General features: G+C 33.4%; 1 protein-coding gene across 2 annotated transcripts in view; it reads left to right on the forward strand.

The window, feature by feature from the left end:
- Window positions 1-250: 250 nt before the first annotated feature.
- Window positions 251-22,441, forward strand: part of LOC143080389 (uncharacterized) — a 33,226-nt gene continuing 11,035 nt past the window's right edge. The window contains exons 1-6 of one of the 2 annotated variants that reach the window (XM_076256216.1): window positions 251-397; window positions 9,182-9,258; window positions 10,888-10,969; window positions 11,600-11,705; window positions 13,812-14,012; window positions 18,168-18,572. In XM_076256216.1, the coding sequence (XP_076112331.1) occupies window positions 332-397; window positions 9,182-9,258; window positions 10,888-10,969; window positions 11,600-11,705; window positions 13,812-14,012; window positions 18,168-18,572 (937 nt within the window). In that variant the 5' untranslated portion in view covers window positions 251-331. Of the gene's footprint in view, window positions 398-9,181; window positions 9,259-10,887; window positions 10,970-11,599; window positions 11,706-12,956; window positions 13,161-13,811; window positions 14,013-18,167; window positions 18,573-22,441 lie in introns of those variants that run through there. The other variant, XM_076256217.1, reaches the window with a different exon arrangement.

The following is a 22,441-nucleotide window of genomic DNA, read 5'->3' on the forward strand; positions in this document are numbered from 1 at the left end:
CTTTCAAGAAACTTTTAAGGAATCAATTATTAATATTAAGAAATGTGAATTTACTGGGAATGTTTCTGACCATTAATCTACACCTTTGTACTATATAAGTTATATAAAGTTGAATTCTTTGATTCGTCGTTTTTACGTGATGACGGCTGACAAATTGGACCTCGTAATTTTAGTATTATAGATTTACGGAATTTCTTTTCGAAATAATCCCGTCTTGGCTTCCTAAAATTACTTTTAGATTTCTATTTACTGCGGACCAGTTTGACGCGGTTAAAAATTTTAAGGAAAAAATTGACAAAGCTCCCTGACCTCTCTTTTTGGTATAATTATCATGTCACTAGCATTTGTTCAACCGCAGCAGAAGAAAGGTCAACCCAATCAAGCACAAATTCAAAAGGTAAGCCGTGACAGTCTTGAAAACAAAAAACTGTCAGAAAAAAAAATCTTCCATTGTTTCACGTAACCTTCTTCTTCTTCCGAATACGGGAGTAGACTCCTAGGTAGGAGTGTAAAACTTCTCGGAACTTGTGTGCTATGTACATATGGACTTAATTTAAAAATAATATGACAAGAAAAATCGTTATCAATAACATATATACATTATGTACAGTGGCTTTAAAGTTTAATAAGTTGCTGTGGATCCTTCAAATGTTAGAGTGGATATGCCACTTTTGAAGGATTCCAGGGTGTCTGACATACCTATTGCTTCAGGTAGTGAGTTCCAGTCCGAAATAGTTCGAGGATAAAATGAAAATTTATAGAAATCTTTATTTGTTGATATTTGCCTAAATTTATGTTTCCCCCTAGTGCGTCTATCAGATATTGTTAAGTTGTCCTTAGGAACTTCAACTAACCCCCAATTTATTTTATACAGCATAGTTAATCTAGCCTTTTTCCTTCTTAATTCTAAATTTTCCCATTCCAACGATTTTATTAAATTTGAAACTGCTCCAGGTGATCTGTCTTTATAATCATTGAAGACAAACCTGGCTGCCTTACGCTGTACCTGCTCAACCTGAGTGATGTGTTGTTTTTTGTACGGATCCCAGACAGGAGAAGAGTATTCGACGACCGGACGGACAAGTGATGTGTACGTAAGGTTAAAAACCTTACGTGTGCAGTTTTGTAAGTTCCTACGAAGAAAACCTAAGGTTTTATTTGCCTTACAAGTAATATTGTTTATATGTGTTCCCCAATCAAGATCATGGCTTATAGTTACACCTAAATATTTACTGTCTTTTACTGCTTCTAAAATATGATTATGCAATATATAATCAAAAGTGGAAGGTTTACTTTTTTTAGAAATATGAATAACATAACACTTCTCAGGATTAAAATTCATTTGCCAATCCTCTTCCCATTTTACTAAACTAGACAAATCTTTTTGAAGTAATTGTGCATCAGAACTATTATTTACATTTCTATGCAATAAACAGTCATCTGCAAAAAGTCTTGCATTGCAAGTTACATGTTCGGGTAGGTCATTTATAAAGAGTAAAAATAATGTTGGGCCTAAAACTGTTCCCTGAGGGACACCAGAATCAACTGCTAATTTTGAAGATTTTACACCGTTTAGTAGTACTTGCTGTTGCCTGTCAGCTAAAAAGTCATTTATCCAATTTAAATTTTGATTTCTTATACCATAAAATTCTAATTTCTGGGCTAATCTTTTATGGGGGACTTTATCGAAAGCTTTGGAAAAATCTAAAAGTATGACATCTATTTGGTTACCATAACCCAATGATTTAGCAAGGTCTTGTATGCTGATGATAAGTTGGGTCTCACAAGACCTTTTGCTTCTAAACCCATGCTGACTATCATTTAATATGTTATTAATTGCAAGGTGTTTCCTTATGTTGCTTGTTAAAATATGTTCTAAAATTTTGCAACATATTGCAGTTAAGGTAGATGGGGTGTCTAAATTATAATCCATAGAATCTTTTAATAATTTGCCAAAATGTAGTTCATATCCTGCTTGTTTAAAAACATTAATAAAAAGAATGGGTCACCGGACTTATTTTCACGCTACAGGTTGTTCAAAATTGTCAAGATTTTGTATAGATTATGCATGGAAATCCCATTTTTCCGCCATAAAACGCAAACCACACCATAGAATTTTGAGATAAAATATGAGAAGATAGCTTCAATATTATGCTTTCAGATAAGAAAAAGAAAAAATGGGGTCACCGAACTTGTTTTCTTGCTACATGTAAAAATGGGTAAATTCCTAACACATTCTATTGTAAAAGTAACACTATCTGGATTATCTGCCCTTGCATTTGAGTTGCCTCCCCTTATTTGACAAAGTTGGGAAAAAATTAATCAAACAAAAGGATTCTCATTTTTGTAAAATACAATCATAAATATGATCAAACATGGCATTTTCTATATTATAATGAAAATTCTTACACATGAATTACCTACTACTATAAAAATTTGCACATTTCATCAAAGATCTAGACCTTGTTTTCTAGTATTTCAAAATCCAAGATGGAGGAAGACACCCTATCTACCTTAATGAAACTGGTCTATAATTAATAGCGTTATGCTTGTCACCTTTTTTAAATATAGGTACAACATTAGCCTGCTTCCAATCATTTGGGATTTTACCAGTATCAATAGATTTTTGGAAAAAGAATGTCAAAAATGGAGACAATTCTTCTGCAAAATTATGTAAAAAATATGCTGGCAGATTATCAGGGCCAGTGGCTTTATGTGGATTTAAGTAACTTTAATAAGCCATTATTACTAATAAATATGTCTGGCATAGTGGGGTGGGGACTTGTACCTTTATTTGGCATAGAGGATGTATCTTCGGTAGTAAAAGCCTTTTTAAATTGTTCATTTAGGATGTTAGCTTGTGTATTTGGCTCACTATACAATAAACCATCCTTTCCTCTTAATGGTGATACTCCAGATGTTTCTGTTTTTTTGCTTTTAATAAATTGCCAGAAAGATTTAGGTTTTTCTTAGGGGGGCTAATTATTTCTTGCATATATGTGCTCTGGGCTCTTCTTATTTCTCTTTGAGCAGTAGCTTTTAACTTTTTAACCAACTACCAAGACCGGCATCGTTTTCTTTAAGTCAATGCAAAAAGATTTAAAACTGCTCACTATTGGCTACATATGTTTTTGTCACAGTCGTTTCAGCCAAAAGTCGTAGTTCCTCAATCGTAAGGCCTGTTGGCACGAATTGTCCCAATGTAGTTGATTGCAGGTGTCAGAAAATGTGTTAAAAGTTAATCATAAGTTGACATAATGACTATTAATGAAGACTGAATTTGTATAATTTTAGATCCAGATCCTAAGTATAAAAAAGAAGATGTGGTATGATTCCCAATGAGACAACTCTCCACATACATGTAAGACCTAAATGACACAGAAATCAACAATAGTATATGTAGCCGTATGGCCTTCAACAATGAGCAAAGCCCATACCGCATAGTCAGCTATAAAACTTTATAAGGCCCTGAAATGACAATGAAAAACAATTCTAACATAAACAAGAAAACTAACAGCCTTATTTATATAACAAAATGAACGAAAAAAACAAATATATAACACAAACAAACGACAACCACTGAATTACAGGCTCATGACTTTCACTTTTCTTTAATTTATGAAGTATTTTTTTCTCTGTTCCACAAGAAATAATGGAATAATTAAATCGGGTCTATGTATGTGTGACTGACAATGAGACAATTCTCCATCCAAGTCCTAATCAGGTTCAGAACAACCCCTTAATGTTATAAATATCCCTTTTATGAGGGATCAATATAATTTATGTTGTAATATATTTTTTTTGTAAAATACACTTTTTAGCATGGTTAGTACAAAAGGACTAATATTTTTCTAAAGAACTATAATATCTATCTGGTATTAACATGATTAAATGGTGAAAACATGTTTTGTAATTTTGTAATATTCCTGGACTTTAACCATGTTAAACATGTTAACACATTTACTTTAACAGTCTAATATTATTCAAAATAAGTTGACCCCTCTTTTAGAAAAAGCTGTTTAAAATATGATGTATTTCTCCTCTTTTTGAGTATAACTAAAAAATTCTAAGTTTTCAAAGGTTTTGTATAGTAGCACTATTCAAATCCTTGGTATTTTTATTTTCTTTTCTTCAACAGTAATTTAAAATGACCCCTTGTCTGATGGAGGGTTGTTCCCAACCTGATATTAACAAACACAGGTCAAAGTACGGCCTTTTACACAGGGCTTTGACCCAGACCAAACAGCAAGCTTAAGGGACCCCAAAATTATTAGTGTACACAATTCGAACAGGAAAACCAACAATCTAATTTATATATCCAAACGGGAAAATACCAATGACCCACATCAACATATGATAACTGCTGAACGACAGGCCCCTGAATCAATCAGGACAGGTGCACAAACCTGCAGTGGGTATGGATAGTTTTGTTTCGCCAGCATACAATATAATTGCAGTTGTAGGAAAATCCTTCAGAAGTTCTTTGTACTCAATAGCTATTCTAACAAGGAACATTTTTTGATAGGGAATATTTATAAGTAAGGGGAAAGAAACCGATGTTTTCTGTACAGACAGGTGTTTCCGCTGTTATATATTTATTTCAGAGCACTCCCACTTGGGATAAATGGACTACTTAAATTTTAGTGAAAATTTTAATACCGAAAACAAATAACAGTCATTACAAAAATATTTACTGAATTGTGTCATCAGCTATATATTAAAAGATTAAAATAAAACTGTTGGAAGGACTCAGAATAACATCCACAATTACCAAAGGGACAAGTTCATCTAATGTTTAAGAGATCAGTAACTTTAAAACATATATATTATTTGTCTTAACCCTTTCAACGCTACACAAAAAATAGAAAAATGGCTGCTGCTGCTGCATTTTTTTTGTGTTCATTCATTAGAACAGTATATTCCTTTTCAGACTTCTGTATCTTTTTTATTATAAGAGATACAGAGAAAGCTATTGCATGAAAAATGCTCCGGAGAGCATGAACTGTAATGTTAGGCAATTATTTCAGTAAATTTTTTATCAGGTAACCTGCATTTTCAGGTAATTAACAGGTAAAAGGTGTAATTTATTACATTTGTGTTGAATTTTGAATAAAAACTACTTTTAGTCTTCATTTATTTTGTGTTTTATCCGCCATATAATAAAGTAGACACCAGTTGCTCGATTCCGTAGCGTATTGCACCATGCATAATGTATTATGTAATCATGGCACAAATATATAAATGGCTCTGTCCTCAAAATTTTCAGTCAACCTCCATTTTCCCCCCTTTTTCTACGTCTCGTAATGATCGATCAAATCATATTTCCCACACAAATTAAATGAAATAAGCACATTGAGATAACAAGAAACCTTTTAACTAATCCTCGTTGTCAGTTTTGCCATAGAAATGCTGAAATATTTCCATATTTACAGCTTCATTTCGATTTCCGCCAGTTGCATTTGTCAAAATATTTGTTTTTATTTTTCTTCTATCTTCCTTCTACTGCATGATTTTACTATAAAAATTGCCGTGATTTCAAGCGCAAATGAGACCTTGAATATCCTCGATTTATTCGAGGAAAAATTATAGAGGACCCGAATGAAAACCGATTGGTTTAGGAGTCCTGATGAAAAATCCATTGTCATCGCGGCAGCAGTGGCTGATGGCGTACGTCATCACGGCATATGCCGTGTATAGCGTCGAAAGGGTTAATATATATATATCAGGGATTGAGGTGATGGCAAGGTAGTCTGCTCCTTTTATTCTATAAACTTTAGTTACTTATAGTGTTGAGACCAGCTTTAGACTTTTAAAGAACAGTATAGGTCGTGTATACATGTACATATTTCCTTGCGAGGACCTATGGAGAACCAGGGCTCACGCTACCAGGGGACTTGGGCGTAGAAGTCGCTTTCCTGACTGTCACTTCGCTTTCCCTGATCCCCAAAAGCGAAAACAAGTCGCCCTATTCTTGACGATACTTCCTTTCAGTGGCTTCCGTCATCGAACATTTTCAATTTTTACCAAGTTGATGAAACATCAATTTTTTATTGATAATGAAAGAAGTTTAGACATAAACGATTCATTATCTTAAGAAAAGAGGTTGAAGCATTGTCTTTGCAGTGTGTAGCAGGTTATTTGATAAAAATACAACTTTTTATCACTTCGTGCATTTCCGCAAGTTCCGGTGCTTGTGACTCAAAAACTTACATCAACCTAAATTTTGGGGGCAAAACAAGTTTTTTACTTCATTTAAACGTGATAAAAGTTGCCTCCAGCAACAATCTCATTAAAATCCGATGTTCTGATATGCTACCCTCCCAGGCGCGTAGCTCCCTATACGCTAACACGCAGTTGCGTGCACATCGATTCGGCATGCAAAAAAAAATGGCAAAATAAAAATTTATAAATTGAATGTTAAAGGAAACACCTATGTTGTCACTTTTTTAATTGATGAAATATCATTAAAGAACGGCATTTGGTTTCAAAATAAAAGTTTTATTGGAGGTTATGACAAAATCGGACAGTAACTTGTATCTCAGTTTACAAGATTTAAATTTGTAATACTCAGCCTAAGACATGTAGTTTTGGAGCAAATTTTACAATGTACGATTCATCAGTTTGGAATGAGATGTACCAATAATTAGAATTATCAGAACCCTTCGATATTGTTGAAAATATGCAGAGGCGTTGTGGTCGACAGGCTACCAGAGCCAATCACCCTCATGACCCTGCAAACACACCAAAACAGTATTTGAAAGTCTCATTATATTTTGCTTCATATACCATATGATAAGGGGACTAGAGAGACTGAGTGGAGTCGCGTCTAGTATAATCAGAAAAATCGCTTCTTTGCGCTGTATCTGCTTCGTCGTATTGTGGGAAATATAATAAACGAACAAATCTCAACATTGTCTTAGATATATATACGAAACTGACCTGGCATGTAATTTTGACAAATTCAATTGGGAGGTTGCGAGTCGATGACGAACACGTACGCTGGTTAATAACATATCACGAGTGCTGCCATGGAGATCTATCAGTTTAAGTACGTATATGTTGAAAACAAATGTACGATCAACAATGTGAACAACGGCAGTTACTAGCATTACTGCATATTCATCGGGATTTCAGTGAAAGTAATAGAGAAGTTTGTCTCTGCCTAGACCCACAGAGCATATTGTGGACAATTTTGAGTAAATTCAGATTTTGGCCAATTTTGAGTAAATTCACAAAATATGTGTTGTTTATGTATTACTCTATTCAGAAGATTTATTAATAGTTTTACATTCATAAATGTTTTATAAGTCCTATCGACATATAGCTCCTCTTTTAACCGTTCTATGACCGAAAACCGAAAAAAAAATTCTGCATAAAAGGGTCCCAAATATTTTTCGCCTCGCTCTGCTCGCCGGTAGTTGCTTGCACATCGTTTCATTCTAGCTACGCCCCTGCCTCCACTAACGGAGGGTAGTGTATCAGAACATCGGATTTTAATGAGATTGCTCCAGCAAATGTTTAATCCATTTATTGCATTAAAAACGTCATGCTCCTTTCCAAATAACTTGTCAAACATCGTTTATTTTTGTAAATGTTCTTGCATTTGTCCGCCATTGACCGATTTCTAAAGTACGGATCTGAACCAGACCAGCTATGACTGAAATCCATACTTTTACAATAATAACTACGGACGCACGGATGGAACAGCTGACAGAAGAATATTGATTCCAAAGGGAAAAATTCCGTATTCCACACGCATTAAGCATGTAAAGAGACTTTTGGTTACATCTAATTGATTGGTGTATATAATTCCTATATTTTTTATGGATTGTTTCAAAGTTACTTAACTCTGAGACTATTAATTATATTATGGCCCAGCTTAATAACTTTTATATTTTTTATGAGAAACACTGAATTTCATACACAAGATAGATTTGAATTAAATTGTAATTGATATATTATAACATGTATAATTTCTTAACATTTTTAAAAATAAATTTTTTTTTTTTTTAGTGCTAGATATTAGATATTTAGTTGGTAGTTTCTCACAAGAACCTTAGTAAAACTTAAAAAACTTTTTAATTTGAAATGTTACTTTAATTGTATACTCAGATATAAATTGAATAGTATAAAAAGAACATTATTTACATACATACATATGACCCTTTATACTATAGTAAAATCCAAATATTGTAGCGCATCGCGTGAATGAGCACTTCTCTTTCAAATCTCACCACTACTCCCTATCAGTTTTAAAAAGAGAAGTCACTTCTCCCTATATTTCTGAAGTAGTGTTAGCCCTGGAGAACCTGTATATAGTGTATATATATGTTTAAAGTGTTACAAGAAATTATTGGTGTACCTTAATGGAAGGATAATACAAACAGAAGAAGAAGAATTGTTTCATGCTGAAACAAATATTCTTACAGATAATTACACAGTGTGGTGGGGTGTTTATAGGTTTTAAAACGTTATATACAGGTTAGACTGTGATTTTAAAATCAAATAGTGATATCTTTTTATAATATTTACAAAAAAACGGTGCGGGAAATGGACATGATTGGATGCAGGAAGCGGGAATATAAAAAAAAAAATTTAAATCCGTTTTGAAAAAAATAGGTGCAGGCGGGTCCGTCGAACAAGGAATTAAATTGGTGTGGCCTGAGCTCACTCCTAAATGTGGCAGACCAGTCAAAAGTTGACAGTGATGCTTACCGGAAGAAGAAGAAGATCTTGTTTCCTCTTAGGCCAAATAAAATAATATGTGTGTTTCCTGTTTCATCTTTGAAAAAAATAGAGTAGGTAGGTAGGGATTTTTTTTTATTTTACCATTTTTTTTTACATTGAGTCTATGGGAGAGAAATCCTGACTTTAACAGTGCTTGTTGAAAAATGACCAAAAAAACTTTAGGGTAGGCTATTTCTAAGCTTAAAATATAGGGTAGGTAGGGAAACAGGAAACACACATGCTTTTTTATTTGGCCTTATACATACAATGTAGTTGCCCAATAGGATTTCCATTTCGGCGCAAGATAATGATTGGGATCCTGAACTTGATCCTGATCCTAGGTAAAAAATTAACACAACTTGTCCCTCTTGTTTATATGGTACACCATTTCTACTGGTAATGTCATGTTGTCCTTTTATCATGTTTATAGTAAGTTCCTCTTTTGTTTATGTAGATGCTTGATGAGAATAACCAGTTGATACAAGCTATCACAGATTATCAGAACAAGGGAAAGGCATCAGAATGTATGCAGTAAGTAGACAGTAACTTTATTGTTCAGTTAGTTACATGATTGTTCAAAAAAAACTTATTTTTAATACTGACACAAAATCAGGGGTTCAAATTAACATTTGGTACTGGAAGGTCCAGGACCTTTGACACTCCAAACTGAAAGGTCCACAAACTCAATTCCAGGTCCTTTTACTTGAAATATTTCCTAACTCATTAAGATACAAAATTCATGTGCTTTTGGTGTTGGGTTGACTTGTTTCATTGTCAAAGTCACTGTTGTATAACATATTTGATAACAATTGTAATTATCTTGTATATTAAAAATTCAGATAATCTTTTTTTTTTGGTATTGAGGAGGGTGTCACTGTGGGTGGGTGTGTTGTCTCAACTATTGGTAATTTATTACTAATTATACCATTATATAAAACAGTTCAAATTCAAAGCTGTTAAAGCAGAGACATATCTGGCTTTGCTAAGAAAAGGTCCACAAAGTTCATTTTTATTTTATTTTAAACCCAAGGTCCGTCAGGCGTAGTTAGTAGCCAAAATGAGAGTCCGCCTGTAAAAATGCAGACCTTTGACCACCGCTAATTTGAACCCCTGAAAATGCTTCTTAATGAATTTTAAAAAGGCATCAACCTGATTAACATGAAAGTCTAGTACATTATCAATCTGATTCTCATTGTCAACCATATTGCTGCTTTTTTCTTTTCTTTTCCAACATCAGTGCAGGAGGTCATGGAATTAACACCCAGCCAAAAAGACTGATTGAAACCATAGACTTCATTAACCTTAGACTTTACTTGAAAAACGTTTTACAGTATCAAGCACTATGAACACATATGGAAATACTTGGATGACTTCTATCAGCATGTTGTACACTTTGTAGAACACATCTTGACAGAATTTAACCAAAGTTGCACAGGTTCATCATGTTCATGTACAAATGAAGCAAATGAAATTTTGCACCTCAGTCCTGTCATTATAAATCTGACACATCTTACTTGGTTCAAGCTAGTATTAAAGTATTACAATTTTTTTAGCAAACACAGTAAAACATGGTAAATAAGACTTTTCAGCTTGAAGTTTCAATATTGTATGTAATCAGTCTGCACAGAAAACTTTTTCATCTACCAGTCTGGAAACAAAATATCAAAATTTGTCCCTATATGACTATATAAAATTTAGAAAATTTTCACTAGTCCGAATCAATGTTTACTAGTCTGGGGCATAGGACTAGTGGCTAACCGTGCAGACTGTGTAATAGGTGTGGCATGTCTTCCTACAAAATATACAAACAGGAAATGTTTTTGGTTTGAATTATAAGACATAACTAAAGATTGTTCAGGTGTATATAAACTATAATAAAACTTTGAGAAGAAAAAATAATTTCTCTAATTTCTGTGCTATTAAACATTTCCCAAGCAGTGTGAGAAAAATATTTCATACTTTGAATAATAAAATTTAAATGTATAGAATGGAGGTTTTCAACACACCTGTTGCATTGGTCATGTTGGTTTCAGTGATTGAATCTATATTTCTCTAAACTTTATTTCCTTTTTAAAGCATGTCTTAAAATCATGGTACCTTTGATAACTAGTACTATTAATGTGTATTATAAATATGTAAAATGTATGTCCATTGTTCTAGGTATCAACAGATGTTACATAGAAATCTGGTTTACCTTGCTACGCTGGCAGATTCCAACCAAAACTTGCAAGCTCTTCTTCCTGTAAGTATATGACTAAGGCATGTAAGGTGCAAGATAACATCTGGTTTATTTAACAGTTGAGTCAGTCTTTGTCAACATGTTTTTTACATGTCAGACTTAGATGAAAAGTGTGCAATTTGCTAAGGTTTTTTTTTTTTTCAATTGAGATTGTTTATTGAAAATATAAAAACGCAGATGTGGTATATGTATGATTGCCAACGAGACAACTCTCCACAAGAGACCAAATGACACAAACATTAACAGCTATAGGTCCCTGTAGGGCTTTCAACAGTAAGCAATGCACATCCAACATAGATGACATAGTCCCACGAAATCACATGTAAACATTTTGTCAGTTTTGGGAGAACAACACTGGTAAGATAATGATATTTGGTAGTTTATGTATGCAGTTTTATTAGCATAAGAATATCTTATTTCTTTTTAACCCTCAACCACCGTTCATTGACTCTCATTGTTTTGCATAGTTTTAATGTTAAAAGTTCAATGTATTACAATTTTGATATCAACATTTGCAGTTACATAGTACTATAAAATTTGAAAACATACTTGACTTGTCTCTAGGTCAACAGTTTATTTTGAGTGATGTTTATTTATTTGTGTGTTTTTCAAATTCATATTTATTTTTCTTAGCCCCCAGGACAACAGCAGCAGTATCATGACCCAAACATGCCACAGTCACAGCAGCCTAGTACTCAGATGAGGCCACCTGGCAATATGCCAAATCAGATACCACATCGTAAGTTATATCATACAAAACCAACATAGAACAGTAACAAATGTGTAACTCTTCAATGAGGCCACCTGGCAATATGCCAAATCAGATACCACACTGTAAGTTATATCATGATACAAAAAGCCAAATCAGATACCACATCGTAAGTTATATCATGATACAAAAAGCCAAATCAGATACCACATTGTAAGTTATATCATGATACAAAAAGCCAACTCAGATACCTCATGATACAAAAAGCCAAATCAGAAACCACATTGTAAGTTATATCATGATACAAAAAGCCAAATCAGATACCACATCGTAAGTTATATCATGATACATAAAGCCAAATCAGATACCACATCGTAAGTTATATCATGATACAAAAAGCCAAATCAGATACCTCATCGTAAGTTATATCATGATACAAAAAGCCAAATCAGATACCACATCGTAAGTTATATCATGATACAAAACCAACAGAGAACAGAAACAAATGTGTAACTCTTCAATGAGGCCACCTGGCAATGTGCCAAATCAGAAACCACATCACAAGTTTAATCATAATACAAAACCAACAGAGAAAAGTAACAAATGTGTAACTCTTCAATGAGGCCACCTGGCAATATGCCAAATCAGAAACCACATCGTAAGTTATATCATAATACAAAACCAACAGAGAACAGTAACAAATTTGTAACTCTTCAATGAGGCCACCTGGCAATATGCCAAATCAGATACCACACCGTAAGTTATATCATGATACAAAAAGCCAAATAAGATACCACATCGTAAGTTATATCATGATACAAAAAGCCAAATCAGATACCACATCGTAAGTTATAATGCAAAAAGCCAAATCAGATACCACATCGTAAGTTATATCATGATACAAAAAGCCAAATCAGATACCACATCGTAAGTTATATCATGATACAAAAAGCCAAATCAGATACCTCATCGTAAGTTATATCATGATACAAAAAGCCAAATCAGATACCACATCGTAAGTTATATCATGATACAAAAAGCCAAATCAGATACCACATCGTAAGTTATATCATGATACAAAAAGCCAAATCAGATACCTCATCGTAAGTTATATCATGATACAAAAAGCCAAATCAGATACCACATCGTAAGTTATATCATGATACAAAACCAACAGAGAACAGAAACAAATGTGTAACTCTTCAATGAGGCCATCTGGCAATATGCCAAATCAGATACCACATCGTAAGTTATATCATAATGCAAAAAGCCAAATCAGATACCACATCACAAGTTTAATCATAATACAAAACCAACAGAGAACAGTAACAAATGTGTAACTCTTCAATGAGGCCACCTCGCAATATGCCAAATCAGATACCACATCGTAAGTTATATCATAATACAAAACCAACAGAGAACAGTAACAAATGTGTAACTATTCAATGAGGCCACCTGGCAATATGCCAAATCAGATACCACATCGTAAGTTATATCATAATACAAAACCAACAGAGAACAGTAACAAATGTGTAATACTTTAATGAGGACTCCTTGCAGTATTTTAAATCAGATGCCACGTCATACATGAAAGCATACAAAACTAACATAGTGTAGAACTCAGATAATATCGCCACCTGGCAATGTGCCAAATCAGATGCAACATCTCTAGTAACAGCCTTGAACACAACTCCAATCTGCCTAATCAGATTCATTATTTGTTATAAAATAGAAAGCAAATCATAGCAGAGCACAGTAATAGCAGCCTAGGTTTCAGATGTGACAACCTAGCAATGTGTATATCATAAGTAATGACATACAAAGTTACTTTCCTTCTCAAATACTAAGACAGTGCCATAATCAATGTGACAAAAAACAGATGTTTTACTGCACAGAATAATGTGAGGTGTTTTGTAGTTTTTTTATGTCATACAAATTGACTCATTTTCCTAAGCATTACTTATATTGCAATTAGCCTGAACACAAATTTTGCAGCATTCTAGTACTTTTACTGCACAAGAAGATGTAAATTATAATTAAATGTATATTATATTTTTACTGTACAATTAAAAGATTGTTTGAAACTTTGAAAATTGTCAGATGATAAGGATTTTAACTCTTAAATACAATTCCTAGGGGACACCGCAGGTGGGAGTCAGATACCAGCTCAACAAGGTAGTTACCAGCAACAAGGAACCAGTGCTCCTAACATGCCTGGATCTGGAGGGTACCAGTCTAGACCAATGCCAAGTCAGCAACCAGGTGGGCCAATGCCACAACAAATGGCACCACAAGGTGGATCTATGGCACAATCTATGCCTCCCCAGGCTGTCTATAGTAAGTTGAGTTTTATTTTTGATACACTGATGTTTGACAACTTATATAAAATAATTTTTAACTTTTAAGAATGGAAATGGTGAATGTGTCAAAGAGATAACAACCAAACCAAAGAGTAAAAAACAACAGAAAAAAACCAAAGGGCACAGGGTATATTACTTACTTTTACTTATCCTCTTCGCTCCGGTCTGAGCATAAGGTCAGGGTAATGTATATTACTTACTTTTACTTATCCTCTTCGCTCCGGTCTGAGCATAAGGTCAGGGTAATGTATATGTTCACATGTTATTATTCTGTGTATTTCTATTTACTATTATACACTATGTGTGTTCATATTTTGTAAAGATCATCCTCTATTTGAAAGTATGTCTTTAGGTCTCTATATTTTGCTGGGGATGATCATGCAAGGATTTATTTCTGAATGTTATTGCATATTGATACTTACCTTACATCAAAAAGAGTAAGTTCGGTAATGGAAATATTAATAAAGTTCAATGTTACAAGATAAAAAATGTTTTGTATGTTGACTTCAAGACATGTTGATTTTACTATCCCAATTGTGTCAAAGTTAGAGATTTTGGTGAAATTTCACAAAATCACCTGGAATTTTAGCCTTATTTAGGACCAAGAAACAGAGCACAGGTGTCAGCAAACTAAATATCCAAGTTAGACATGTAAATTTTCTTTACAAACAATATTTCAAAGATCTTTTTTGTCAATGTATGCACTAACCATTTTCATTGTATTTTTTAGGAAAATCAATATGATTACTGGTTGTGTTTTTTCATAAATAAAAAGCCGGAACGTAAATTTTCCAACAAAAAGACTTATTTTCTAATTAGTCCTTGTATTAGCTCTGATTCGTTGTGATATTGATCAATAATCCTAATTTGAAATTTAAGCTTAAAAAAGGGGGCCATTGTAGGGCCTTATCGAACCTACTTCTTTTGCTCTTGTAACTGTGGATTTATTAATAATTGTTGGATTCCAATTTTCTTGGATTTTCAGGGTGCAGGGGGCCTACGAATTTCATTATTCATCATATTCAAAATTTTCAATAGGAATCTTATACAATTACATTTTATACTGTCTTTTGATGAGGTAAATGTGTAGTTTTATTTGATTTTTTTTCTTGAAAAACGGCCGCAGTGAATGGGATGAGGTTTTTAAAAGTCAATTAAACCACATATTTACTGGAACAAAAGACAGTAATTGGTACCCACACAACATGCACAAATAAATGAATCTACATTAAAAGCAGTATCCTATTTTGATTTTTCCCAGTATTTTTTGTAGGCTGGGTTATACTCATATCAGGGATGGGGTAATTGAAAATGTAATGGTAATTAAGTGTAATGGATTACAATTTCCCATGTCATTGAATGTAATGTGTAATTGAGCATTTTTTTTTTAATTACATGTAATGGTAATTTAATTAATTACAATGAAAAAAACATGTAATGCTCAATTACTTTAGAATTACATTTCAATTACATGTGTACATGTACTTTTATGGTGTTAATGATAAGGATTTATGTTTAATAATATAAATTGTAAAATTATATCACATGCTTTTTTAATATATAAAGTCTGTAATATATTCTGAAGTTTTTAATTGACCTTCAGATTTTTTTCTGATTAGCCTTATAATTTTAAAAAATATGTGAAAATCATATATTAGTGTTGTTCAGTTTTAAAGAAAGATCTTTAACTAAATGGATTGATAAGTTATTAATCACCTTAAAACAAACAGAATTGTGTGAAAAATCTTTCTTAGACAGTTCATTTAGAATTTAAAATCACTGTACACAATCATTTTGTCAAATTAGTGTACACAAAAGGATTATAGAAATAAAAATATCAGCTGTAAAAACAAACAGCAATTAACATGATTAATCAGATTAAAATGTCCAGGGACAATGCTACTATTACATGTATTTTATCTAATTAGCAAAATATTGCTAATATTTTAACATTTTATACATTGTTTGAACTAACAAATATTTTCAATATTCTAACAAGCATACTTTTTAACATTTTTAAAGTAAAAAAACTTATTTTTAATTTCTTTATTTATATTATGTTTAATTTAAATAACTTCATATCTGAGATCTCTATGTCAAAATACCCCTTAATCATGTTAATGTATTGACAAGTTAATAGGAATAAATTCCCTCTCCTATCAACACATCTTCTGATCATGGAAGTATTATATTTCCATTATCTTATCAAGCAATATCAGCCATATTAGCTCCTGTCAAAAGACTATTTAGAATTGCTGTCAAAGTGTTCAGACCAGAGAGATGCAGACTAAATGACAAAACATTAAAATTACTATAGATTATCAAATGCAATGCTTAAACTATGCTTAAATCAATATTTTACACATGCATTATATATACATGTATAATATTGTAAAAAATATTATGATGAAATTTAATGTGTAATTTAATTAATTACTTTAGTAAAGTAATTGTAATTTAATTAATTACATTTCAAAAACTGTGTAATTGATCATTTTTGCAATGTAATGTGTAATTTAATTAATTACATTCCAATGTAATTGACCCCAAGTCTGACTCATATAACTGGGTTTTTGCCAATTCTGATGATTATTATGGTCATATCACATTTGTGTCTAAAATAACAATCAAGTGTATAAGATGATGAAAACATTTTGAAATATTAGTATAATGAATTTATAATCTAGTTCTGTTGGCAATACTGCTTTTTTAAGACGTAAATAAAGGCAACAGTAGTATACCGCTGTTCAAAAATTCATAAATGGATAGAGAAAAAACAAATCTGGGTTACAAACTAAAACTGAGGGAAACGTATCAAATATAAGAGAACTACGACACATCAGAGACACAACACCGAAATGTAACACACACAGAAACTAACTATATAATGTAACAATGGCCATTTTCATGACTTGGTACAGGGCATTTTATGAAAAAATGGTGGGTTGAACCTGGTTTTGTGGCATGCCAAACTTCTAGCTTTAATGGCAGTGTTAATTATAATATTAAAATGACAACATAACACTACAGGGTTACAATAAATAAACAAATAAATGGGAGAAAATATAGGACAGAGAAACAAACAAATAACAGCAATCAAAAGGAAACAGGTTAAAAAATATTTTTATACGCCAGACGTGCGCTGCATCCACACAAAACTATGCTCAGATGTGAAAAGTTCGAAAGCAATAACAACTACAAAGTTGAAGATCGCCGAGGACCATAAGTTCCAAAAAGTTGTGAAACCAGTGTTATCCGCCTGGGATAAAAACATCATTATTATTAAGAATAATACATAGTTTTGCAAACAGTAAATTTTATAAAATGACTATATAATAGATATACATGATTAAACTGAAGTGGTGACTAGCTATAGAATAAAAACGAATACATTACAAAATCACAGTCCTGTTAGCCATAGTCAATGCAACGCCCAAAGTGACGTCACATTTAAATTTCTAAAACGTGTTCCGAAAATTAAGAAAGAATTTGGATGAAATTGAAGATTAGATTTGTATGACTTATTTAACTTATATTAATAACAGTGAAAACTATAATACTAATTATTATTTAATTGTAGTAGTAATTATATAATTAATTGTATTATCTAGCTTTGTGGGTGTTTCTTCTGATCAAACTGCAAACCAAATATATTGTGTAAATTTCGTTGATCCAAAATTAAAACCAACCAAATGAACTTGATGAGTAGTTATCCCCAACACAACACACAAATACAAGAGAAAAAAATATGATTTACAACTACAAACGTTAAGACATTTGACAAAATCCTATGACAACAACAAACACAACATCAAAACCCAACAAATTAATTTGGGATGGAAAAGTACCGTGCAACGTGTTAAAGCAATACGAATTCACTCAGCAAAACAGTCACATTTGGGAATAAGTAACGTTAGGTAATAAAAAGATCAGACGGCATAATGACAAACCACAATCTAACAGGTGGTAAAAAAACATCTGAAAGCTTTTAGTCCATAGTGATTTAATTTCACATTTGAAACCCTCATCAAGAACATGTTAATTAAGTACCTCACCTCAAAATTCTGCATTGTATGCCTACAGCATTATTACATACTATTTGTTTTCTGTAAATTATCTCTTACAATTTCAGATCAGTCTCAGTCTGGAATGGGAAGTCAACCATATGGAATACAACAAGGTAATTTTAGTAACCAACAGCAGCCAATGATGTCTCAGTCACAGCAAATGATGCCCCAACAGCAACAGCCCACAATGTCACAGCAACAACCCATGATGTCACAGCAACAACCCATGATGTCACAGCAACAGCCTATGATGTCACAACAACAGCCTATGATGTCACAACAACAGCCTATGATGTCACAACAGCCAATGATGTCACAGCAACAGCCTATGGGACAACAACAACAGCCTATGATGTCACAAGGTCAAATGATGTCTGGTCCTAGTAGCTCACAAGGGGGACCAATTATGAGTCAAGGTCAAAGATCATCAATACCAATGCAGTCTGGCTATAGGAGAGGACCATCTCAAGGTAGTATGATAAGAGAAATTTAGCATATCTTCTGATTGGCTGAAAGTTTCAAGTCTATCAGCTCATAGACATAATTTTATCTTGTAAACGTGACATCATCAATATTTGTTTTCATGATTGACTCTTTGAAAATTAAATTTATATTAATTATCAGGAATGCCTGTTCTTACTTTTAATTAACCTGCTATGCAGATTTTTCAGTTTGCACATTTTTATGCAGTTAAGCTGCATTATGCGAGCACCCTAGATTTGTGTTCTACCCAATAAATGCTGAAATACTTGCCATTGTTATTATCTAGCTCGCTACTGTGTTATATATAACTAATTGAACACTTTTTTAATACTTTTTATTCTGGATAACAAAAAATATGACCAGAAAAACCTTAAATGATCGTCGATTTATCCAAAAGTTTTAAAGTTACACATAGGAAGTAGTGCTTATTCAGAATCTTTGTGTAGTTCATTATGACTTGTGCTTTTAGCTAAGGTGTCAAAGAACAACTGTATGAAATATTTAATCGCCGAAAATCTCTTAAGACAAGTAGTTTAGATTTCCCAAATGACAAAAGTCGTAGGAATATTGTTTGTCATCAATACGTAGTACAACTACGTCAGTAGTCTATTAGATAATAAGTTCAACTGTTCATGCTGTTGGCGGCAATTTCAAATTAGAAAAAGAAATTTTCGTAGCTTTTCAATTTGGAGGCAGGTGTGCAAATTAGCGGTGGTCCGAGGTCCGCGACCTTCCACTTTTGCAAGCGGAATTTCGACTAGGATAGTGGGTTTTTTAGCTACGTCCGACGTAGTCACCTTCCACTTGAAAGAGAATAAGAAATTACTTTGCAAACCTTTTCACCATGTTCACCAAAGTCTCCAATTAAACGAGCTAAAAACTTATTTTTATCATTATTATTCTTGACAGCGATGTTCATTTTGTTCAACCGCTAGCTTTATACAGAAAATCGCCGACAAATATTGTATAAATTCGAGTAAAGTCCTATCTGATAGACAAAAACAACATTGTAAAACATAACAATGGCGGCCGTGAAGACAATATCGGACCCGATTCCGGAAGCGGATAAGGGTAATTCCGGGTTTGGCGATCATTTACAAAATAAATTCATGCAGGTGAAAAAATACATCTATGCATGGTAAAAAAGAAAGAAAAAGCAGAAAAATATTTTATTCAGAAACTCAAAATTACTTTTTGACAAATTTTAATTTAAAAATCCAATTCAACGTGACAGCTGGGAACAGTATATCTAACAATATACATGTTCATGGTCACAGTCTAAATTTTCTTTATAAATGATAAATGATGATAATGCATGTGAGATGCTTTTAAAGTGTAAACATATTACTGCAATTTCGAAGGGTTATTTGTTTTTCTCAATTTTGAAGGGTCAATTAAAGTAGCTGAAAGTTTCTTTCTTTATTTTCACAAATAATGCAACTATATTATATATACCTTAATTTAAGTAAATCATATGATATATAGGTGTCATTCTTTGGTCCACTCTACCCCCTCCTGTTTGATAACTTGGAAACGGTCGAGCTCCCCACCCCTAAACCATATGAGGGGCAGATCCAGGATTTTAGGTTAAGAGGGGCGCAAACTTAAATTTTCGCCGAGCAGAGTGAAGCTAAAATAAATTTGAGGTAAAATTATCGGAATATTCTTTATTAAGCTGAGAATAACCCATGCTTTGCAAATTTAAGGGGGTGCAAGCCCGCAACCCTCTCCCGTCTGAATCCGCCCCTGCATATATTCAAGTATAGGACAATATAATAAATAAAAAATGAAATATAGGGGGAGTCCCTGGAGTTACCCCACCCCCTCCTGTTTGAGAACTTGGAAGCGGTCGAGATCCACACCCCTTAACCATATATATTCATGTTTGTGACAATATGAAAAATCAAATGAAATATAGGAAGAGTCGCTGGGGTCACCCCACCCCTCCTGTTTTAGAATTTAAAAATGGTCGAGATCCCCACCGTTAAACCATATATATTCATGTATGGGACAATAATATTATAACAAATCAGATGAAATATAGGGGGAGTCCCTTGGGTCACCCCACCCCCTCCTGTTTGAGAATTTGAAACCCGTTGAGATTGCCACCCTTTAACCATATATATTCATGTACAGGACAATATAACAATTCAAATGAAAGATGGGGGGAGTCCCTGAGGTCACTGTTCACCCTCCTGTTTGAGAACTTGGAAATGGTTAAGATCCTTACCCCTAAACCATATAACTCATGTACGGGACAATATAACAAATCAAATGAAATATAGGGGAAGTCCCTGTGGTCACCCCAACCCTCCTGTTTGAGAACTTGGAAACGGTCGTGATCCCCACACCAAAACAATATATATTCATGTATGGGCCAATAAAACTAATTAAATGAAATATAGGGGGAGTCCCTGGGGTCACCCTACCCCTCCTGTTTGAGAACTTGGAAACCAATGAGATCCCCACCCCTAAACCATATATATTCATGTATGGGACAATATAACAAATAAAATGAAATGAAGGGGAAGTCCCTAGGGTCACCCTACCCCCAGTGGCGGATCCGGAAATTTTCATAAGTGGGGCCCACTGACTGACCTAAAAGGGGCCTGCTCCAGTCACGCTTCAGTGATTCCCTATATAAGCAACCAATTTTTTTCCCAAAAAGGGGGCCCCCTGCCCCCTAAATCCTCTGCCTACCCCTACCTGTTTGAGAACTTGAAAACCATTGAGATCCCCACCCTTAAATTCATATGTATGGGACAAAACAACAAATCATTTACATTTACTATGGGCAGGTCAGTCAGACCTCACCTTTGATCCCTGTTGTAGTGAACATTTGTCTGATTCGTGTCTCATAACTTTTGTACTATAGAACACAAACTCAGTTTTCTTTCCAGGGAAACGGGTTGCCTTGGTTTTTGGTTAACTGCCTTCAGCGCTTACAGCGCTTTGATTTATGTGATTTTGTCATAGGCAGAAAAAATATTAAAGTTATTCTTAAACTGTTCAAGACATATTTTTATGCAGTTAAGCTGCATTATGCGAGCACCCTAGATTTGTGTTCTACCCAATAAATGCTGAAATACTTGCCATTGTTATTGTCTAGCTGGCTACTATGTTATATATAACTAATTGAACACTTTTTTAATACTTTTAATTCTGGATTACAAAAAATATGACCAGAAAAACCTTAAATGATCATCGAATCACCGAAAAGTTTTGAAGTTGCACTTAGGAAGTAGTGCTCATTAGGAATCCTTATGTAGTTTATTATCGCCTGTGCTTTTGGCTAAGCTGTCAAAGAACTATTGTTTGAAATATTTAATTGCCGAAAATCTCTTAAGACAAGTAGTTTAGATTTCCCAAATCAAAAGTTGTAGCAATATTATTTGTCGTCAATACGTAGTACAACTAATTCAGTAGTCTTATATAATAAGTTCAACTGTTCATGCTGTTGGCGGCAGTTTCCTCTTAAAGAGGAAGAAATTTTCTTATCTTTTCAATTTGGAGGCAGGGGTTCAAATTAGCAGTGGTCCGAGGTCCCAGACCTTCAATTTTTGCAATAAAATTTTGACTTGGTTACTAGCTACGCCCGACAGACCTTGAATTGAAAACCAAAAGATATATGTTAAAGAAAGAAAAGGCAGAAAATATTTCTCTACAGAAACTCAAAATTACTTTTTGACAAATTTTAATGTCAAAATCCAATACAATATGACAGCTTGGAACAGTATTTATAACTATATATATGTTTCTGGTCACAGTATAAATTTTCTTTATCGGTGATAGATTATGATAATGCACGTAAGATGCTTTTAAAGTGTAAACATATTACTGCAATTTTGAAGGGTCA

The sequence above is a fragment of the Mytilus galloprovincialis genome, chromosome 6 (genome assembly GCF_965363235.1).
Source record: "Mytilus galloprovincialis chromosome 6, xbMytGall1.hap1.1, whole genome shotgun sequence".
NCBI lineage: Eukaryota > Metazoa > Mollusca > Bivalvia > Mytilida > Mytilidae > Mytilus > Mytilus galloprovincialis.